The sequence below is a fragment of the Microtus ochrogaster genome, chromosome 21 (genome assembly GCF_000317375.1).
Source record: "Microtus ochrogaster isolate Prairie Vole_2 chromosome 21, MicOch1.0, whole genome shotgun sequence".
Taxonomy (NCBI): Eukaryota; Metazoa; Chordata; class Mammalia; order Rodentia; family Cricetidae; genus Microtus; species Microtus ochrogaster.
The window spans coordinates 28,469,625-28,493,493 of record NC_022022.1 but is presented as its reverse complement, the minus strand read 5'-3'; the positions used below and the strand labels follow the sequence as shown (position 1 = coordinate 28,493,493).

Here is a 23,869-nt window from a genome sequence, read left to right as displayed (position 1 = left end):
AGGTCAGGAGGTCACATTTTAAACATGGAAGTAATTATTGGCAATTATACCCAAACTCATGAAGAAAGCCATTCTAGAAGAGGAATGTTGGCCTTTGAGCCCGAATCTATTTTTATTTGTCAAGCCTTGTGTGTGTATTTTTGTCCCGTATACAAAAGAGAGCAGTAAGCATGTGATGACCAGGCTTGGACATTAGCTTTGTTCCCAGGGGCGTCCCAGGAATCTTGTGTGTGGACTCTCAGAATGCCTTGACTGCGAGACAAATTCCTCCAGAGTCAAACCCCAGTGGGTGGCACGAACTGAACACCATGTACACAGCATAGGTTCTAGACTGCATTAAGAAGGTCCAAGGGATATGTCAAGGAGGGAGGGGCTGCTGCTGTGTCTATCTTGGCATCAGGCAGGTGTTTATCACATTCCCTTGGGCTCCCCAGCAAAGGAGGTCATCTAGAAAGGGCTTTAAACCAGTGAATCAGATTTTAGATGGGACTAAGGAAACTTGGGGGGGAAAAAGAAATGCAATATTTAGCGCTGCATTCATATTAATATGAGATTAATGAGCTTCTTGAGTCTAGGGATGGAATCCATGCACATTAAAATAAAACAGGCTAACTTGAAGCAACTGGTTCAGGGCTGGCAAGATGGCTCAGCGTGTAAAGATGCTTGCCACCATGCCTGACAACCAGCATTTGATAACCCATCACACACACACGGGGACACACACACACAAATAAATACAACCGAAAACCCTGGCCAACTTAGACAGTTAAGCTTCCATTTTGAATGCATTATTCTTTTCCAAAATTCTAACATGGGCTTTTGGAATGGAGAGATTCTTCTCGATGCTTTAAATAGGTGCCAAGGTACCAAGGGCCTGTGATTTCCAGCACTCTGCTTACCCGTTAGAAACTTAATATGATAAGTCAAACAGAAAAAGTATCCATCTTTCTCACAGGGCACCACGTCAATGCAATTCAACAAATATTAACTGCTAATGTATAAATCAAATGCTCAGTGACTTTATAATTCAGTAGGAGATGATATGAACAGTTCTTAAACGAGCCACAAGACCTAAATACTATTCACCAATTATAGAGCAGAAGAGAACTGCTCTCCCCCAACAGAGCTGAGGAAAAGGTCTCAGAAGAGCCACATTTTAGTTGAGTTTAAGGATCAGAACCAGCTCAAGCAGCAACATGGAGACACCACTGTAGGCGGAGTTTTTGCTGCCACAGTCACTCTCAAATAATGACAGAGGCTAATTGTGAATTATAAGTGCTTGGCCAATAGCTCAGGCTAGTTACTAGCTAACTCTTATCTTTAAATTAACCCATTTCTATTAATCTATGTATTGCCATGTGGCTTGTGGCTTTACCTGTCCTCTAGCATGCCTTGCTTTCTGGATGGCTGACTGGTATCGTCTGACTCCACCCTCCTTCTTCCTATCATTCTCAGTTGGCTTTCCCACTTAACTTCCTGCCAGCTACCGGCCTATGAGCTTTTAATTAACCAATGAGAGTAATAGATATTCAAAGTATAGAAAATGATTGTTTCACAGCAGATGGTCTCCGTGTCTGCAACCAGAGCTCTGTTCCATGCCATCACTAGGGAACCTCTTACATGGAGAGGCGGGGGGCAGTGTCTGCACTGCACAGAGCAGTATGGATCTGACTGCAAGGGGCAGTATGCTCAGTTGACTTGCTGGCTCCCCAGTGCACTTGGTTGGTTTTGTCCTCTTGGAGATGGAGATACATAGATGCCGATGCATGAGGTTGGAATTTGACTCCCAGTCCCACGCTTTGCTCTACAGCTGTGAACTCCTGGGACAGGACGGTGACCCCTGATAGTCATCAAACACAAGGACACAGCTGCACATCCGCCACCCTGTGTCTGAGGCTTTTGCCAATTCAGACTATACAGCATTCTTTGGTGGCCTCTTTCAAAACTGTCCCCATCTATTTTATTTATTTGTTTGTTTGTTTGTTTGTTTGTTTGTTTTTCAAGACAGGGTTTCTCTGTGGTTTTGGAGTCTGTCCTGGAACTAGCTCTTGTAGACCAGGCTGCCCTTGAACTCACAGAGATCTACCTGCCTCTGCCCCGGAGTACTGGGATTAAAGGCGTGCACCACCACCACCTGGCTATTATATTCACTTTTAATGTAGTGTCTCACTGAAAAGTGTTACAACATTATCTTCATTTCAAACTTCAGCAGACAATGGGAAGGAGTAACTTAGTCCTATGGCAGGCGTTCCCTCCATTAGCCCCTCGATTGAGGCATTTCACCAGCCAGCTCAGCACCCCCCCCCCCACATAGAGATTTGTTATTTGAAGGTGAGACTTGGATCTGGGTATTTAAATCTTAAAAGAAATCACAGAAATCAATAACGACATTAAGATCTAATAAAGAAGCAAAGAAAATAATAGAGAAAATGTAATCCATTATGAAGAGTACTGATGAAATTAATGGTGATTCTGACAGAGAGTGCCACAGACCCACTGGCTATCACTAATCCATACCTTGGACAGAACACTGCAGGAAGATAGAAATAACAAAGGCTAAAAGAAATTTGCAATTGCTATGTAATAACATGATACTGTAAGGCAAAGGGCTTGATATAAGCATGCCCTGACCTAGCTCACTGTCACAAACTCCTTTCTCAGGATAAATCATCAAAAAATAATGAGCATATTGACTCCTAAGAGCACATGTGTTCACGGTAAGGGGTAGACCCTTCTGTAGAACAACAGCGCTAATGGCAGCAGGCGTGGAGCAGCCACGAGCACGAGACAACTGAACACAAGCTGTTAAAGCCCTGACATTTCCAGTTGGAGCAAGTTGGTGAATCTTGCCCTTCTGAGTCATCCATTCATGGGAACTGACTTCAGGGTACTACCTAACAGCCCACCCGAGCGTCAATTTGGGTTTTCTAATCCATTTTAGACAGTTTTAATAATAACACACTCGGCTATTTTCCAGTGGGTTTTTTTTCTAAGTACTCAGTACAAAAATTATTCAATTTAATTGCCCCACAGGACTGGGCTGGGGAAAATTAAATAATCTGCTGGACATTCTAAAGTAATTACAAACTCAGCCCAACAAAATGTGATTGTCACCATAATAATAGTGACAATCAGGGTTGGTGTGACCACGCTTTGAAGAGCACAAGTGACCCCCTGCTCCACAATAGTAAGATGAATTTTTTTTTCAAGGTCCTCTGTGTAACCCTGGTTGTCCTGGAACTCGTTCTGTAGCCCAGAATGGTCTCGAATACAGAGAGCCATTTGCCTCTGCCTCCTAAATTCTGGATTAAAGGCGTGCATAGGCACTGTCCAGCATAACAATGATTTAATTTAATTTTATATATTATTTATGAAAAAAATTATGGTGTGAAGCAAACTTAGATTGGTAAAGATGAACAATGCCTTTAGATTCTGCTACAAAATTTAATCTTTTCTTTCTTGTATGAACAGATATCTAAAAGAGAGAGAAGTTCAAAATGTCAGTGTTTATTTACAAGTTTATTCAAAAGTTTTAGAACAATGATGCTTTGACAGGAAGTCATCAAATGGAAATCAGCTGGTGTCTCAAGAGCACTAAGGGAAAAGGAGCCTTGGGGTCCTCAGAGGTTGACATCTTGATGCAGAACCTCCAGTGACCCCATCAGTCGAGGAAGTGCCACCTTTCTTCTGTTTACGTGGGGAGGTGGAGGTGGAAGGAAAGAGAGGGAGGGAGAAAGAATAAGACATGTTTAATTTAGATCTGGAGGAAGCATTAGGCATCAAGCACTAGAATTTTTAAAGTCTCTATAATCTTAGCATGTCATCCCTCCAATTTAGGCTTAGCCACCGTCTTCAGTTCTCCTATGTTCTCAGTCATATAATACTACACCAAAAATTCTAGAGCCTGTGCATGGTATTTTCTGGGCCCCTTGGGGAGCACTTTAGTCACTAATGAACAGTGTAGAAGTTAGCCCTGTGATGATACGAAAGGTTTAGAAAAACTTACCTGTTGTAACATTTGATGGTTCACTAAATATCCAAAAGGAGAGGTATAGCAAAGAAAGCCTGGCCAGCCAGCAGATGGGAACCACACCTGCTCTCCCATAGGACTGAGTCTAGGGACACCCTCCCTCCTAAAAATCGCCATCGCATAGCTGGATACAGTAAACTGTTCTCATTTTCCCTCCAAATTCATTACGTTGAATATCCTAATATTTTTTATATTCAAAGGTCAAAAGCCTTGTCATATTTTGAAAGAGACATGGTATATGTATATGCTTACATTCTGAAATTGTTATTGAAGAACACTTTTACTTGCTTCTCAAAATGGCTTCAAATAATAAGAACCAAGGACATGGAACTTAGTTTTAACCCTATGATACATTTCGGTTTTAAGGCTTTCAGTTAAAATAAATGACTCATAAAATGCCTAGAGTAAATAAAAGTATATCTTTTAGACTCGGGTTTCTGGGGTCATCCAGTTTATCAGACTGGCTGGAATCTCTTCTTACTTTACTCACACACACACAGGGCTGCAGCATGAGAATCATTAAGTGGAGGCCACACTGCAGCTCACTATGGCAGCAAAGGAGGCCTAACCAAGGCCGATGGAGGTTGCTTAATCATCACATGACCGAACGATCTAGCCTCAAAACAACAAATGTGCTCCTTATTTCCTGAAGTTAGGGCAAATGATATTTTATCAGAGCAATTTAACGACCATCTGAAATCTACTTACTTAACTTACATAACTCTTAAACTAATTTTGTTTATTTATTGGTTTCCACTACTATAAACAGATTTGTCCATTGCTCTCAAGAACTGTAACAAGGCCAATTGATGGCTCAGGGTGACGGTACCTGCTACCAGGCCTGATGACCTGAGTTCTACCCCAGAGTCTATGAAGGAAGGACAAAATTGACGCCTAAAGTGCAAACTCCCACATTCTCTCTTAAAACAACAAATAACTTTTAAAGGAAACATATTGTACCTTCTTTACTGACTTCTTTACTCATTGAAGGTGCTGGGACCTAAAGGATAAGAACAGTAAAGAGTTAATATATTTAATATTTACATATGGAAAGTGATCTCAGATATTTTTCATGTGATTATAGAATAAAACTGACATATAACTAAACTCTAACTTCAAAAAAGTAAAGATTTCTTCTGCTTTGTTGGGCTGTTCATTCTTCCTAAGGCACAAGCCCCAGATGTAATGTTAGATAAAAGAAGACATGCTCAGAAATATTTTCCATCAGTGGCCCAAGGTGAGCACCCTTGGCTGAGGGTGTGAAGACATTTTCTTTCGAGCCACACGCAGACAAGAGCACACAGGAACCACGGCTAAGCAGTGTGTGCTGCTGCCCTCACCCACACTCAACATGTTCACTATCTCCCAAGCAAGGCTCTTGACCCTTCTAGAATTCCATCAGTGTTTTATGATCTTTGGTTAAAGCAGCGGCCAGATCAAAGGTCTTCTTCAGGCAGCAAGCCTTAAAAGTAGCTAGAATTCCCTGGTCTGTTGGATGGGGTCTGGAGGCAGAAACAGCACTTTGATGTTGGGATGAATATCACTAATGAACGTGAGGGAGAGGATCACCTACTGCAAGGGCAGTCTTGGCAGCTGTGCCATCCCCTCTCCAGCCCTGCTCCACTTCAGCACACAGCTTTGCAGGGGCACCCTGGGAGGGGATGTACCCTCTACCTGGCTTGCCAGGCCTCCTTGCCAGGGCAAGAGTACGCTACAGCATGTGCCTACTCACGTGACGGTGCTATTCTGCGGCTAGCAAGGGTTTCAGCCTGTAGCCTACGACACTAGTCTGTTGGTAGCAATAAGACACTGAGGATTTGAGAATGGCCTGTAGTGAATATGAAGGGGGTTCGGAGTGCCAGAATCAGGCAGAGAAGTATATCCCTGTATGCACTGCAATGACCATAGCCAACGCCAAGCTTGTGACGTTGAGAGGAGGGGCCGCACTTGATGACATTAGTGGCAGTCAGGCCCGCTGGTTTAAACAGTTCCAGAGTTGTTCTTTATACAAATGTGGAAGTAGGGAGCCAGGAAGTACTGATGTGGGGCCACTGGAGAATCTGTAGAAATGATGGGCGAGTGAAGGCAGAGAAAACCACTGGAGAATCTGTAGAAACGGTGGGCGAGTGAAGGCAGAGGAAAACCACTGGAGAATCTGTAGAAATGATGGGCGAGTGAAGGCAGAGAAAACCACTGGAGAATCTGTAGAAACGGGGCGAGTGAAGGCAGAGGAAAACCACTTGCCACAGAAAACCTTTACTATGGATAAAATTCCCTACTCTTGAGCCAGATGCCTGGGAGGCTGGGCTGCCAGGTCCAGGATGTGTAGGGAATGGTAAGTGCTGAGAAAGCAGCTCCAGTCACTTTGTCTCTGTCCGTCAGAACTGTAGCTACAGTGGAACGGGGCAGGCGTGGCTGGTAAGAAACCACTGATTTTCAACCTGGTAACTTTAACCACTTTGTACTTCACTTCCAGTCAATCACTAGATATGGCTTCTCAGTGGCAACATTAGCAGTAGACCTGATCTCATTAGGGGCCATGATAAAGCGAGAGAGCAAAACAAGTTCAAGAGAAATGATATAAGTAAAAGATTAACCATCAGGGTGTGTGAGGCTGTTTCCAGTGTAACACAGTGCATTGTTTATAGGGAACTCTTAAAAAAAAATAAGAGCGCATTCTACAATGCTAAAAAGTACACATATGATGAAGCACTATAAGAAGCAGTAATGACGTAATTAATTATCATCACTGTCAAGTACAATGTACTGATATAACTATATGTGCGACACTTTTGAATGCCTGGTAGAGCAATAGCTTTGCTGAAGCCAACCTCACATTTCTGAGCTCTAAGATGCAATTATGAAACCACGAACATGTTCATGGCCTGTCACAGGCAAAGGGTGGCATGAACGTAGACGTATCCCACTGGTTCTGCTTCTCTGAAGATCCCTAATACTCTCCCCCAGATCATAAATGGTTTGGTTATTTTTCCTTGAAGTATGTGGAACAGGAGGAGCAGGCAGAGGATTATTCTTACTACTTACTACAGCTTCTTCCCTCACACAAAACACGCTTCACTGGGCTGCTCTTGGGGGTGGCAGGAGGAATAGTAACGACAATGGGCACACATCTGCTCAGATGAAGCACTCAAGACTTGCTGGCAGTATTTACCTACACAGATTACAGCCTTCCCCATTTGGGCACTGTTCTATCTTTTTAAGTTTACAATACATTTCACAAAGTTCTTTGGAAAATTCACTGGTCAAATTTCCTGCCTAAAATTAACATCTGCTTTTAACTGGCACTGCCAAATATTTCAGAGAAAGAAAATGAACGGTGCACACACACACACACACACACACACACACACACACACACACACACACACTTACACAGAAAACAAAACAATTGAGCAATCTGTTAGCCTAACCCCCCCCCAAAAAAAACGGGCAATCAAGTTCTCTTAAAACATGTATCATGACATTACTTTAAAAAATAATCTCAAGAATGTCATTTTTTTTTTCATTGTTAGGACCTATTTCTTGCCTGGTTGAATATATTCAGAACACATTAGCCCCTACTTAGAAGAGAACCACCACTACGGAAGTCAGGTAATGGCAGAGTTTTGTCATGGGTAAGAAACACCTTTCTCACATTAGTGAAGAGAATGATATTTAAATTTGAGAGCGACAGCAGCGGCCGCACACAAAGCAGCAGATACTCACCTCGTCACTGCTGGCAATGACTGCCTGCTACCCTCCTCGCCCACCCAACTGCACACCTGTCTGTCTGGATTGACAAACACGAGAAGCACACTGATGCCCAAGCACAGCTTACTCCCTGACTTCATCAACTGATATCCAGTTCCCAACTTTCCCTCCGTAGGGAAAAACTTAGCATTCTTTGAAGTAATCATAACAATTTATATTGCCAAGCTAATCATCGAATATGGGGCTTGAAAACTTTGAGTATTATCAGACTTTTTAAACTGTTGGCAATCTGCTAGCTATGAAACTGCAACTGCACTGTATCTTGTTTTTGTTATTATTGGTTTTGTAAGACACGGTCTCACTCCCTAGCCCAGGCTGCCTTGGAACTCAGTATGTGGTTTGAGTTAATCCCACATTCCCAGCAATCCTCAGGGTCCCTGGCTGGACACGGCATCCTCCTGCCTTGGGCCTGGAAGGCTCTCTCTTCAGCTGTGCAGTTCTTGCCCCTTCGCCTTCCTTCACCTTCCACAGTGCCGCGCTCACACCCCTCCCTGTGGGGCTGACCTGGACCACTGCTTAAGGACTGCAATCCGCATCCTCCTGCAGCTGTATCCGCTCCTCCCGCTCACTCTTCATCACAGTATTGATTATCTAGTCAAAGTCTACTTCACTTCGACATTTATTATTTATCTTCCCAACTAAAATGTAACTTTCAAAAGGACATGCGTTTTTGTATCCTTTTTTGGTATTCATTCCAGCACTGAAAAATTATGGCAGAGCAGGCAATAAATGAATAACAGATTAATTAGCGGTGGGAAAACCCAACAAATTAAAAGCCGCCATAATTTTAGTTGTTCATAAAGGCCTAAATTTACTAGTTTCTACTTCATAATTAGTTGAAAGCCCTTAATTTATAAGGAGGATTTTTAAAGCCTGAGATCTCTGTTAAATACACTTTATATACCTAATTATACAAATTTTAACTTTGGTAATTAAGGATTAATATACAGTTATATTAATACACAATAAATACAGTTGCCTACAGGCAGCATGATCAATAAGGCAGAGAGCTCCTCTTAAAGAAAATCTTGTGAGGTAGGTGATCCATATGGAAATGACAAGGAGGGCTTAGGTACTTCAACCTCTTGAGCCAAAACGTTCCTGCTCTATGAAGATAACATGAGGGACGAGCTACTGGGAGAGAAGAACACAGAGAACAAATATAGACAGATGGCAGAGGACTGGGAACAGGAGGACAATCTGAACACCAAATTTAAGAAATAAACTAGAAGGTTTTAATAGCCCCTGATTTAAAATGCTCAGCTTAAAAACAAAAGCTAACTTCAATACCATTACTTCATTTTATGCTTCCCAAAGGTCTTGACACGTTTCCTTGCTAGATATTTCAGAACCACTGCCAGCGCTCTCATGAGATCCGCATGATTAAAGGGTGCTTCGGATACTGGCTCCTTACCGATTCAATTAATGATCTTGCTTCCTCTGGCGAGCAACGGAAAGGGCTATCACACACATGCACATTTGTGCTGCAGGAGAGAAGAGAATGTTAGTTAACACAGCCCAAGATGAAGCAACTGCCAAAAGAAAACCAACCGCAAACTGTCCACACTGGCTGTATGTCAGCCAACGAAAGAAGAACAGAACAAATCGGAACACCTAAAGTTACAGTACATACAGTATGGAGTAATAGACAACACTACACTCCCCACAATTAAAACCAGCTAAAATGATATACTATCAAACCATTTCCTGTTGTATACACAAACCTCACAGCTATCTAAACCTTTATTAGGAGTCAAATGCAGCACACAGAATGAGACTACCTGGAGACATGCTCCTCTGTGGAAGACAGAGATTGGAAGACAACATGATAACTTTTCTTATAAGTGAGACAGCCCAGAAAGGCTTGTTCTCCAATCAGTGAGGGCTTGGAAACTCATGTCCTTCTTTGTTTGATAGACCCTACAGCATGCTGCCACCGCCCTTCAGATGACAGTAGAGACCGTCATTGCTCTTATAGAGTGAGGCCAATTTCTGATAACGTCACAGAAAAGCGGGTAGCTCGAAATGGGTGTAGGAAGCACCAGCAGAGAAAAAAGCTAAGACCAAGTTACTTTTTTCAGTCAAAGGGAAAAGTGACTAGCGATGGCTGTCCCCAAGAGGAGAATGGGGCAAACACAATCACCTATTTTCTCTCAAACAGTCCTGACAGATATACATTATCAAATTTATCTTCACAATTGCTTCATGAAATATGCTGGGAATCTGTGGTAAGGAGATCTGTCTATCTGTGTGTTTATTTTACACGCTCAACCTGTCTGTAATTGGGAACATTGTTTACAGCAGGTTGTCATTCTGTTACCATCCTAACTTGTTGTGGGACTTACTTTCATTTTGCCATGAACAACATTTAATTTTTAAAATGTCTATAAGTTTTTGAATGACATTATTGATATTATAGGTATTGACTTATGTGTTTATGTATTTATTCACTTGTGTGTGTATACCCTTGTTACAGCATGTCTGTGAAAAATCAGAGGATAATTTCCAGGAGTTGCGCCTCTCTGTTTTACCATATGGGTCCCAGAGACTGAACTCAGGCCATTAGGTCTGATGGCAAGTGCCTTTACCTGCTCAGCCACTGCGCTGGTCCAAATCTGATTTTTATTTCTAAGGTAGTCTCTTGCTATGTGCCCCATGTTGGGACACAACTTGCAATCCTCCTTCCTCAGCCTTTTCCACTCCAGGATTATAGGTGTGCACATCACACACAGTTCTGTGTGAAAAGACTTAGTGATGAGTGGCAGCTGTATTTTAAGACATAACTTCTTTATATTTTCTTCTTCATAACTCATGTTTGAATAGGTGGGAAATTGAAAGTAGTCTGAGGTCAGCTGTTTCTCTAACAATCATAAAAATATTAATAAGAGGGCTGAAGAGATGGCTTAGTGGCTAAGAGCACTGGCTGCTTTTCCATAAGACCAGTATTTGATTCACAGCACCTACCATGAGGCTCAAAACCACTGAACTCCAGTTTGGGGGATCCAATGCCCTCTGCTGGCCTCCATGGGCAATGCATGCATATGGTACAGAGATAAACATGGAGTCAAAGCATACATACACATAAAAAGAATCAAAATTAAAATAAAACAAAAGGCAGCAGACAAAACAATTAGATCCTGCAAGGTCTTAAGTGCTAGCTGTCCAAAGAAAGCAAGGTGTGGTCTAAGTCCAGTCTACAAAATTGTTTACTATGACAAAGCCAAACGCCTTCCTTGCAACTGCAGGGCAAAAGGAAGTGAGGGCAGGCAGACCAGCTTCCCTAAGTAGGACTGCCAGACAAAATGGAGAATATACAACTACATTTGAACTTCACAGGACTTTAGTTTATTTTCAAAAATAAAAATGAGCATACATTATTTTTAAAACCAGTTCTAAAATTCAAAATGAACTGCATGCATTTTTAATCTGTTGAATCTGATACTCCCATTTGTAAAGTAACCCTCCATCCCTATAACAAAAAACGGGAACATTAGAAAAGAACAACATTTAAGCCAGCATTTAGACATTTTAAAACACTGAATATTTTTATAAATTTCCAGTTAAATATTTTAACATGTAGCTGCTAGAAGCCTACTGGTTCTGCTGCTTTTTTTAGTATGCATTTTAGTCAATAAAGCAGGCATCTGGCACAGGGGTTCTTAACCGTCCTGATGCAGGTACCCTTTAACACAGTGCCTCAGGCTGTGCTGACCCCCAACCAGAAAATTATTTTCATTGCTACTTCATAACTGTAATTTTGCTACTTTTATGAACTGTAATGTAAATGTCTGTGTTTTCCAATGGTCTTAGGTGACCCCTGTGAAAGGGTCATAACCCACAAGTTGAGAACCACTGATCTAGAGTATAAGAACATTGTGTGTGTATGTGTGTGTGTGTGAATATTTTTCCTCTACCAGGATTTTATGAAGTATGTGGGAATCCTTGAATGTATAACATGTGTTACTGAACGGTTCCATGCTTGTTTAGCTGGGCCTGGTGGTTTAGCGGGGATGTAATTCCATCTACTGGGGAAATTGAGGAAGGAAGGCAATTTCAAGGTCTGCCCAGGACAACGTGGGCAATGAGAAAAGAAAAGAAAAGGTTATGCAGCATTGATGTAGATCTATTTTTAAGTTCAATAGTTTACTGTGTGTCCAGTGCTTGTCCAGATGCTGGGAATAAACACTGAGCCAGTGAGTCCTCACATAACTTGAAATCCCTCAGTCTTTTTAAGTCTCAAACTGGCAATGCCCTGTGGAGGAGCTGATAATCACTAAACAGCAAACTAGGGTGCAGGTACCTACTGCAAAAAAAAAAAAAAAAAGTGACTAAAAATAGCACTCAAGAATGTGCTTTCTTTCTCTTTTTAATTTTGAGACACCAAGTATTTTGTCCTAAATTTATAAATGTCCTAGCACCACAAAACTAAACAGAGGCAATTTATAAATGTCAGATGGTACATGCACAATCTCACTGACCAAGCCACAAAAACATGGCACCAATGTCAAAAATGCTGTACATGACAAAAACTATTCTTAGAAATTAAAAAGCCATATTAAAAATAGATATAAAACAATTGATTAAATAAAATAGAAATGATCACCTGAAAATAATAGAGACAAAAGAAAATTTATAAAGTCAAGAATGTGGAATTTTAGTGCAAGGAAAATTAGTTTCTTCAAGTCAGTCCTGAGTCCAGCAAAGGCTCACGGTCATGATCAGAGTCAGTGTCCAGGGTACACACTGTCAAGGCTTTCCACTTTAAAGCAACACAACCAAGAATAAAGAGGAGATAACACAAAAGCGTGAGGCTCTAGAGTTTGCAAAGAAAATGCACTGGGGCAAATGTGCGCAGAACTAAATAGAACTGGTACTATTGATTAGTATATTTTAATAAATCACATCATTTAAAAAACAGACATATATGTTTGTGTGTGTGTGCATGTGCATGCAACCACATGTGCATAGATGCCAGGTGGAGCGGTGCATGCATGCCACAGTGCATGTGCGAAGGTCAGTGGGCAACTCTGTACAGTTGATTCTCTCCTCTATTTCATGTGGGTCCTGGGGATTGAGATCAGGTCACCAGGCTTCCAAAGGAAGCATTGCTGTCTGCTAAACCATTTCTTTCATTGGTACTACAAAAGAATTTCCAATGAATTTGATGCACCTTCCTTCAGGAAGTTGAAAATCAACCATAACAACGTCAAGCCATAAATAATTTGGAATAACTGAAAATCTATTTATTTGGTCAAGACCACCTTCTGTGCCGAGTCCTGCGATTATATGCCAAAGCACAGCTTCAGTATACAGCCTGGCAACTGACCCTCTAGCTGCCCAGCAGGGAAGACACAGCAGTGGGCAAGAGCCCAGAAGATGTGAAGCCCAGAGGTGATGCTTAAGATGCTTCTGGAATGGAGACATTGACAACAGAAAGAGAGCTGGCAGTGGGAGACAGATCAGGAGGCTGGAGAAGCAGGCTTCTTGGTGTTGAAGAGCTGGGTTAAGCCCCAGAACTGAAGGGAGCCACGAGAAGGCATTCTTATGACAGAGTCACATTTACACTCTTTGAAAGGTACTTCCGTTTAGTACTCGAGAACTAGAGGTGGGAGGATTCAGATTTCAGGATCTTTATTTTATATTTCACACAATGCTAGTAGATATAGGGGAAAATCCACATGGAATCTGTGCAGAAAAGGTCTTAACCCTATAGCCAAGGCTTGGTAAACGAGCACATATTTAGATGTTTCAAATTAAAATGGAATGTATGCATGTCGCTACTGTTTGATTCTTCTTAATCATTTAATGGTCCAGGTCATGTTGGACATGAAGATGACCTGAGTTCCATCCCCTGAATCTACAAGGTGGAAAGAGAACAATGATGCTGGTGAGCTGTCCTCTGACGGCCACATCTGTGCCATGCGTGCACACAGACAGATGAAACAACAATGGCTTTTACTGTTTATAACAAATGACGTGGTAGATTTTAAGTAAACAAAGTAACCACATTCTTACATCTTGGAAACTGCTGTTCTTATTCTGTCTTTGCACCCATCACAGAGGACTGCATAAAGCATTTGTTGACATGTCAGAATACCTTATTGAAATAAAAATCATTTGGAAAAAAATAAACCACGTTGGATTCCTAGCTGCATACTGACAGACAACACTCAGCAATGACGTTTAAATACATGCTCCATAAACTAGGCGGTGGTGTCACTCGCCTTTAATCCCAGAACTCTGTGAGTTCAAGGCCAGCTTGTTCTACAGAGTGAGTTCCAGGACAGCCAGAGCTACACAGAGAAACCTTGCCTTGAAAAACCAAAAAACGACATGCTTTTTTGAAACTCTGGGGTTTGAGCACTGTTATGTGGATGCTGAGTAGAAACTGATAACAATTAACACTGTATCTGCAGAAGGGAGGCTCTTACCAGCTGATAGCTCCGTGGTCACATTTCTTCATGAGCATTGCTTTCCAACATTCATGTGCGTTGTTAACAACTTCAATAGCGAAAGCCTAATTCCAACCAAAAATAGACAGAGATAGTTGCAGCCTAGCTCCCACCCAAAGCAGTGTTCCACCCACACGGAACCAGTGACTGTTAAGAGCTCGAGCTCCGGAATGGGGCAAACCTGAGCAGAAAGGCTTCCTTAGTTACCGGCTGTGATGTAGGCACTTAACTCCCCCGAGCCTCGACTTCCTCCTATGAGGAAGAGCATATAATGGGGTTTGGGGGGGATGCAATCTATATAAGAGACAGGCAAACGAAAGTCTGTGGGTCAAATACAGGCTGCCACCTGTCTTTGGTCGGTGGATGCTTTAATGGAATGGCAGCGTTGAGAAGGTATTTGGGAACCATACGCTGTGTCGTAAGGCCCTAAACATTTACTATTTGCCCTGTACAGACACAGTCTGCCCATCTCAGATCTAAACTACAGAGCTAATGGATGAACAAAGAAGATGCTGCACAGGAAAGTGCGTAGCCTGGCCCACAACTCAAGGAAGCAAGCATATATTCATTTCATCATTGCCACGAGGGCACACAGTCTAACTGTAAGTTTGGACACGCGCTGTCTGAAAGCAATACATCTTAGAACGGACCAACTTCTAATTCATAAAACACCTAAAACTGCATAATCAGGAATAAACATGTGGCTAGGTATGCATCTAGAGACACTACCTAGCAAAAATAGTTTTTAGTCTTCAAAGGAGAAAATTATTTTCACTTCTTTTTTCAGATTAGTTTATGTGTACGTGTGTGCATGTGTAAATGTGTGTGCATCACATGTTTTATGTGTACGCATATGCACGTGTAAACATATGTGCATCATGTTTTATGTGTACGTATGTGCATGTGTGAACGTATGTGCATCACATGTTTTATGTGTACTTGTGTGCATGTGTAAACGTATGTGCATCATATGTTTTATGTGTACGTGTGTGTGCGTGTGTAAATGTATGTGCATCACATGTGTGCATGAGCGCTGGAGGTCAGAGAGGTAATGAGATGCCCTGGAAGGGAGCTACAGGTAGATGTGAACCATCGTGTGGATGCTGGAAGCAAAACCAGACTCCCCTGCAAAATCAGTAACTAAGTTTTTTCTTTCCCCTTTCTTTAAGGAGATCCTTATTTATTAGCTAATTCTTACTAGCTTATTCTCCTCAATTACAACTACTTACTATCACACTGAAGAAATAAATACTCTTGGGCTCTGAGGTAGAAGTGTAATGGAAAATTTCACTTGTGAAATAAAAGTTCTCTCAAGACTACAGAGGGCTAAGCTAAAAGAATGGCTCCATTCTCAATGAGGTGGTATTGGGGACACTACTGTGACAGAGGTTAAAAATGGAAATTATTCTGTGAATAATACATGGGAGGATTTTTAGATAAAATTACTCAGGTAATTCTCTTTGTAATAAATTCGAGTGCCTGCTTAATGAAATGGGCAGGGAAACGCTAGAATTAAAAACAAGAGCCACTCTCAGCCACAGAAAGAGGCACAGCTAAGTGTTCTCGAGCTAGGCTCTGCATTTTAAAGGCAATGGCAAAAACCAATGCATAAAATGATTATTTGGAAATGTTACAAGAATGACCCAGTAATCACATAGAAGAAAACGGATTTCCATCAAAAGTCACCAGAACACAGAATACCTCTGACACTGTGAATTCAAAACTTGCCAGGCTGCCTTTGAGGCAATAAAGAAGTGTGTGTGTGTGTGTGTGTGTGTGTGTGTGTGTGTGTGTGTGTGTGTGAGAGAGAGAGAGAGAGAGATTTTTAGAATTTCAAATGATGAAATATAAAATATATTTTGAAAGAAAAGATAAGAATAATTTATTTCAAAAACATCCAACATTCCATTTCTAAGACAAACCTGAAATACTTTAAATCTTTTAACATAGCCCTTGTGGCATCAAGAATTCCTTTAATGAGCCTTTCAAGAAAACAGCGAGTCTAGCAATCAATTCTTGCAGAGAAAGACTTGCTGTCAGCTTTGAGCTTTGTTTCAGTTGTAGAACATACTTTCTGTTTCCTCTTAGAAGCTGGCTAAGAGTGTGCAATTTATTTAGTGGTAACAGCTTTTAAAAAATATTCCACAGTTTAGACTTCAGCTCCTTGGCTGAATGTCTGTATTTGTGTCATATTAGATTAGAGCCACTTTATGGACACTTTGTGGCACTCTAATGGAAAAATCCTCTATCAGTAGGATAATTCAAGAGTTCTCTTAATTGTTAAGCAACTTCATTCGGTCTTGAAAAATTCAGTCAGGAGGGAATCCTGGGACGATTTACATGGAGGGAAAGCAGCCTCCCCGAACCAAGAAATGGAACAATTTTTTTCATACACAATTTGCAAAGTTTAAACTAATTGTAGAATCCCCTTACTCTCTGGGATGAGCTATATTAAGGTTGACCTTGTTGATTCACTTAACTAATTTGGAAAACTGTTAACACTAATGTCCTTAAATATGGAAGCCAGTACAGAGTGCCTTGTCTTCCTTCTCTATATGAATGTTCACATTAGACTGTTTACGTGAAACATGCCACCAGACACTGAGAGGTACACTTTCAAACACAGATCCTCATCTTTACCTTGTTTTTGAATTCTCCGTTAAAAGCAAACTTGTTTTCTGGTTTTCCGTCTGGTACCTTATAAAGTCTAAACCAATTAAGAGTGGCTTCCAAGTAACCTGGTTTGAACTTCTTAACATCATCAATATCTGTGAAGGGAGAAACAAAAACGTTTTGTTAAAAACCATGTATACTAAGCAATACCATCAGTCGTGGTCTGAGGACGGCAGGCAGTGTGGGACCAGCTCCAGCTCAGATCATTGCCAATTGTGCTAGCCATGCTTGACACGTCTCCCGTCACACGCGGACTTCTGTTTCCCTATGTAAAACACCACTCCTTCATCCCACAAACATCTACTGAGTCTCCTTGGGACATAGGTTTCTTTCTGCCTGGAAGTTCACAGGGCTCCGCAGCACAGGAAACAGACAGATAGTAAATGATGATAAAGTAAATTGAGGTTATCACACACAGAAGAGGATGGTGATATCAGATAAGAGAGTGCAAGAAAACACCACAGAAGAGGGAGTCCCACCAGCAGCCAGATAGGAGAAGTAGAGAGAAGGGCACAGAGGAAACAAGGTATAAAACAGGCTAGGACCGGTGTGTTTGGAGGGAGTGGAGTCTGAGAAGGAAGGGCCACCAAGCAGCACACACCATGACAGGGACTGGCATCTTCTGACAGGTAATGGAAGGGTTTAAACTAGTAAAATCACAGTATCAGAATTCATGATTTTAGAAGCACTGGTCTAAAAAGGATGAACACACATGGCAGCGGTACCTGAAAACAGAGCCCTGACACTGGCCGAGCAGGCTGTGTGATTTGATTTGATCTTTTATTCAGTGGTGAGATAACCAAAATGAGCAGATGAAAACAGATGCCTGCAACTGTCATGGCTGACACTGTAGGAAGAAGCAGACAGCAAAGAAACAAATGTGTTCACCGGCAAAAGTCCCATAAAGAAAAGTGAAGCCGAATAAGGAAAACAAAAATGAGTCGGGAAATTTAAACAGGGCGGTACCTAAATAGCACACACACGAAAAAAATCTTATCCTAATTCAGCCACGGTTCTCAGGATGTGCTTTTGATGACACTCGCTAGAATATACTCAGAAATAAAGTTACTGTACTGAGATTGATAAATCTCTTGTTCAATGAGGTTCCCAGGGAAGCAGCCTTTCTAATATACAATTTAAAAGTATAATAAATCCTTGCCAAAATACTGTAACTAACGGAGACGTTTAGAATCACCCTGCTATGTACAATATTTCACAGCAAAGAACACACAAACTTGGTCAAACTTGAAAGATTAGAAAGTTCTAACTAAAACCCAGGTGAAGATGTAAACATGATAGTCCGGAAACGACCTGGCTCCACATCTTGTGGAAACCCCCATCCTCTCACTGACGGGGAGAGGCCAGGGTCATACAGACAAGCATCATTTCCCCACTTGCCCCTCCAGGGCTGGAGGCTTCATATAAGTGAGATGAATTTAGTGGGGTAGAACCCAGGGAAAGGGCAAGGTTCAGTTTGCTGCCAAACAGTCTTCTGATTTAAAGTCTGAAATGCTTCAGAAGGCCACAACCTATCCAAAATATTTTGAAAAAAAAAAAAAAGCATCAATGTTACAATTAATCAAAGGCAAAAAGAGAAACTTGCTTGAAAGGGAAAGCAGGTTACAGCTGCTTCATTACCAAGAGTCAATATATACTTACTGAGCAGTTGTAACTGACTGCAGATCTCAAGACAGGGAATTGGACAGAGTGCACCGTTTAAGGAATGCACACTGTGTTTGGGTTATAGAGTCCTTTGTAATGCCCCAGACTCCAGAATCCAATAAACCCTCCACCTAACACAGCACTGTTTCCTCCTCAAACTCTACTTCTTTTCATATTTTTCTGCTTATCTGGGAGGTTATTTCTAAGGTGAATTTTCCATTGATCGTTTTCTTATATCCTCCTATTCTTAGAAAGCATTCCTTTAAACTGATTAACTCCAGGTTTTTCCAACTTAATGTTACCGTATTCACTTGGGAAAATATTTTAGTATACTAAACTCCAATAACTAGAAATGTGCTTTAATTTCCAAAATAGTTTCTTATACTTCAATCTGATTGATGACTCTATCCCTGTATCTTACACAATCTACTGGTCTTTACCTCACTGTATAAAAATATTTGTGATGTGGGATTTCCCTCTGTATGCTGGGATTACCATTAAAGAACTGCTTTGAGCCTATAGCAGAGCAGGGCGGGGTGAAGCAGAGTTGAGGGGGCACTGGACTGAATGCTGGGAGAAAGAAGAGCAGAGTCAGGAGAAGTCACGTAGCCCCACAGGAGACAGACGCTGGAACTTTACCTGGTAAGCCACAGCCACAAGGTGATACACAGATTAGTGGAGATGGGTTAAATTAATATGTAAGAGTTAGCCAATAAGAAGCTAGAGCTAATAGGCCAAGTAGTGATTTAATTAATGTAGTTTCTGTGTGGTTATTTTGGGGCTGAACAGCTGGGAACAAACAAGCAGCCTCCTTACTACACATTTGTTTGGTTATCTTTATTTGACTCACCAACTTCAAAGAAAGACACTAATTATCCAATACCGTTTTCAGCCTAGGAAGCTCTTTGCTCAGAATTCATGGAGGGGACCTTTAAGATACCAGTGATTAAAAATGTCAAACATTTAATAATGCCAAAAAGAAGCAGAAACCTCTAGTAGAAGCTAACCTTGCCAATTCTCAATTAATTACATCCCAGGAGAAAACAGCTGCATTTTTATAAACAATGAAAAACTCAGACAAAATGAGAGGCATGTAATTTTTTTTTGAAACTTAAAGAATATTTTATTTTTTTTTTATTGAGAAAAAAAATTTCCGCCTCCTCCCAGCCTCCCACTCCTCCCGCCCTCCCCCCACTCCTCTCCCCCTCCCTCTGAAGTCTGAAGAGCAGTCAGGGTTCCCTGCCCTGTGGAAAGTCCAAAGTTCTTCCCCCCTCCATCCTGGTCTAGGAAGGTGAACATCCAAACTGGCTAGGCCCCCACAAAGCCAGAACATGAAGTAGGATCAAAACCCAGTGCCATTGTCCTTGGCTTCTCAGCAGCCCTCATTGTCCGCCATATTTAGAGAGTCCGGTTTTATCCCCTGCTTTTTCATGCAATTTTAACATCTTAAAAAACCTCAATAGTAAATGTCCAACCAGAAATCTAAGTTAATGAACTATTTTTCTGAAAGTATAAATCACTGCACCTACAATTGATAAACTGATCCACGGTTTACAGAACACACATGAGTTAAACGTAAGGAAGCTATAGCAAAGAGAGCATACCACGTTGGCTAAAATGATGACAGAGCTGCACTATAAAAACCATGAGATGTTTAATCCTTAACCTGTTTTTCTTCTCGTTGCTTCGTTACATTGTCCAGCCAAAGGTGTTAAAAACAAACGCAGGTGTGTTCATACCTGTTCTTCCACTGCAGCAGAACTCGGCACAGCACAGTGCTGTCCCCTGTAGTCACCTAGCGACATAACCCAGTGAAGCTGTGCTCGTCTATAAGGTCCCATCCACAGCACGTCTCTGCCACATGCACCTTTGTCATTTTTGCCATTTTTAAAGAAATGTCGCAATTTCCTAGCATCCATTTACTCTCACTCTGAGGGTTTTATGTGAAACTTTATAATGTAGACAATTACGGCATTTAGTGCAGAGATGGACCACTCCATCAATAAGGGAGGAGAACCTGAAGTACCTATTTAGAAAATCAAGCTAAATATATCTCAGTTTCTCTTCTGGACCAATTACGCCCTTTTAATTGAACTTCAACTTATCACTTTATTGAACTATTCACAAAGGTTCTGCAGTGTGTAAGGCATCCTGAGTGTAGTGTGTGCTGAGTGCAGTGGACCCTCTAGAAGGAGGCATGCACATCTCCCACCATCAGGGGGGCTTTATCTTTGCCAAGTGTCAAGTGTCCTCACTCCCAAGGCATAACTGCAATGGCATCAGTTAGGGATTTAACTAAATATCATGTAAGCAGGTGAACTTATTAATACAAAAGTGTTGGCTGCTGTGAAATTAATTTTGAATGTTCGGAAAGAATCCAATAAAACTGGTTACTAAAAACATCTGTCATCAATTTAGGGCTGGGTAATAAAACAGCTGAGTTAGAGGAAAAATTAAGCATCTCCAGCGCAGACAGATTTCTGTGCCAGTGAAGTGGGAAAGCATCTTACATAACAGAAGTCGAGCTCACATAAAATGCACTTCAGTGAACTCCTTTTTAAAAACCATTTTTAATTTTCATTTTGATTTTAGGTGTGTGTTTACCCTCATGTGCGCTACATGCATGCCTAGTGCCTGTGGTGGCAAGAAAAGGGCATTTGGGTCCCCTGGTTGTCATCTGCCACGCGGGTGCTGGGACTTGAACCATGGTCCCCTTGCAGAGCATCCAGTGCTCTTACCCACTGGGTCACATCTTCAGCCCCTTCAGGAGTCTCGTACGAACTGTAGGAACAACTCTCCAGATTTCTTCCATTAGTATTTTCAGAGGGAAGACAGAAAGGAAAAATGCCTTGAGGTCTAAGTGTGCCTTCATATTTGAGGATGGGAAGAACAAAGTCCGTGGCTAGAACTCAGTGAACCATGGAGTTCATGAGAAGGGAGGGGCAGCCACATACCTGTCACATGGAAATGGTGCAGGGCAGGGCATACATGTTGGAGGGAAACCTCTCCACATGCCCAGTGGGGAAACAACCATCCTATACAAAGGAGAAAATGAAGCTAGAGCCCCAGGAAGATACTTGAAAGGTGGGGTATGGTGGACACACATTTAATCCCAGCAGTAGTGAGGCAGGCAGAGGCAGGTGGATCTCTGTGAGTTCGAGGACAGCCTGATCTACATGGTGAGTTCTTGGACAGTTCAGAATATTTAGAGAGACTCTGACTAAGGGAGAGAGAGAGAGAGTTATAAGAATATCTATACCCATTTAAGACAGAAAGTGAAGAAGATATCAGAAGATGGAAAGATCTCCCATGCTCATAGACAATTAAGGAGAGAGCAAGCAAGTAGGTAAGAGGAGAGAATCTCTCTAGGAGGGGGAATAGAATAGTCAAAATATCAAAACTCCATAACATTAAGTAATAATCTAAAATACAGAAAAGCAAGAGTTACCAAAGAGGTTTTTGCTTGTTTGTCTTCTGTTTTATTTTCAGGTAGCCCCAGCTAACCTGAAATTCACTACATAGACCAGGCTGGCCTTAAACTTAATGTCTGCCTCTGCCTCCTGAGTGTCGGGGTTAAAGGCCTGTGCCAGTATGCCTGGCTCACCCCAGGTTTTTAAACACAGTTTTCATAGGATGTCATAATTTTTACAGTCTAAAACTATAATTATTTTATAACAGAAATATGTCCAAATTTAAAACTTTAATAAGTAACATCCTTGTAGAATTTTTACACTAAAATTATAAACCAATGATTTCCAAAGGTCCATACAATCTACATAAAGTAAAAAAAAAAAAACTGCAGAATGTTTTGAGACGCCAGCTAAAAGGCAGAGGAGACAATAACAACTATAATGACAGACAGAGCCAAAGCTATTCCTTCTGAGCCCAAGTTCTTCATTTTATTTTCCTAACTTGATTTATGTTTTTACAAAAACAAAGAAATAAATCTAAGATACCTCAATTAAAATCTACCATTGTATCTTTGCAGACAATAGAGAACAAGAAACGAGCTTTTCTCTTGGGGTGGCTGTTATTTATCAGCTTCTGTACTGATAAATAAGTTTTTTCGAAAGAAGAAAAAGTCAGTTGCCAAATATGAATTATCATCTCTTCAACATTCTAAAATTTTACCTATGAATGCAGCCATACTCAGAGGAAAGTCTATAGATTTCTACTTTGTTATCTTTTGAAATAAGAACATGAATTAATGATTTAGAAAGAAATTATAAACATTTTAACTAATATTAACAGTTATTTCATTCAGTCTACAATGCTACTGAGAAATCAATGTAGCTAGGCACTGGTCTGAAAACAGGCTAAAAATAACACATATAAAAGGGATGTGGGCACACATAACACACATACGCATGCATATAGTTATCAAAATGTTTTTTATAAACAAGGTTTTACTTGTTGACACTGAAGAACAGACACAGAATGAATTTTTAAGCTAAAACAATAGTGCTGGGGACTGAACCGAGGACCTCCTGTACACATGCTAGACAGGCACTCCACCACCAAGGGAGATCAACTAACTGTAGTTTCTTACTTCGTCATTAACTGTGTATGCGCACACACGCCATGGTGGCAGATACATGGAAGGCAGATGACAGCTCATGAGTCATTGTTCTCCTTCCACGTGGGCCACAAGGATTGAATTCAGGTCACCAAGCTTGCTGGGGAAGCACCTTCACCCTGGGGCATCTCACTGGCCCCAGTTTAGTTCTTATAACTTTTTCTTTGCATGCATCTGAACTAAACAAGCATCTAAAACACACACTTAGAACAAAGGAAAGCAGATGAGACACTCAGTTCCAGTATTTGAACTAAACCGCCAGCAATTACGAACCTCCTCACTGAGAACTGAGAAGATTCTGCAAGCATGTTTGAAGGCATTGCCACAGTGAGTTCAGAGAACAACAATGTGTGAGAAGAGAAAGCCAAACCAACAAGCAAACAGTAGCAAAGACATGGCGTCCTCCAGAACTCAGTCTAACAGAAACAAAACAATGGGCATGGGCATGGGCGTGACTCCATGCCTGTAACGAGACTCAGGCTCTACTGTACACACTGGAAGATTTCTGAGTCTGCATCAAGTAAAAGCAGCAGACAGAAATTAATCCTAGAATAACCCACATAATCTGACACTGTAGTAAATCCACCCACAGTGGAGCCTGTGGTCCCCAGAACCCCCCTCCACCCCATATGCTTTAGTTACATATTGTTTTAAAATATTAGGTAGTTATTAGGAATATTTTCAAGGACCTTCAGGAAATATGAT

The 23,869-nt window shown here is 41.3% G+C and overlaps 1 protein-coding gene across 3 annotated transcripts in view; it reads right to left on the bottom strand.

Moving 5' to 3' along the window:
* Positions 1–3,498: 3,498 nt before the first annotated feature.
* Ppa2 (pyrophosphatase (inorganic) 2) overlaps positions 3,499–23,869 on the bottom strand; it is a 68,835-nt gene continuing 48,464 nt past the window's right edge. The window contains exons 8-12 of one of the 3 annotated variants that reach the window (XM_013350001.1): positions 16,894–17,021; positions 14,233–14,318; positions 9,216–9,285; positions 4,991–5,030; positions 3,499–3,687 (exon numbers count right to left, since the gene is read on the bottom strand). In XM_013350001.1, coding sequence (XP_013205455.1) covers positions 3,662–3,687; positions 4,991–5,030; positions 9,216–9,285; positions 14,233–14,318; positions 16,894–17,021 — 350 coding nt within the window. In that variant the 3' untranslated portion in view covers positions 3,499–3,661. Of the gene's footprint in view, positions 3,688–4,990; positions 5,031–9,215; positions 9,286–10,516; positions 10,822–14,232; positions 14,319–16,893; positions 17,022–23,869 lie in introns of those variants that run through there. The other 2 variants (XM_026784188.1, XM_026784187.1) reach the window with 2 other exon arrangements.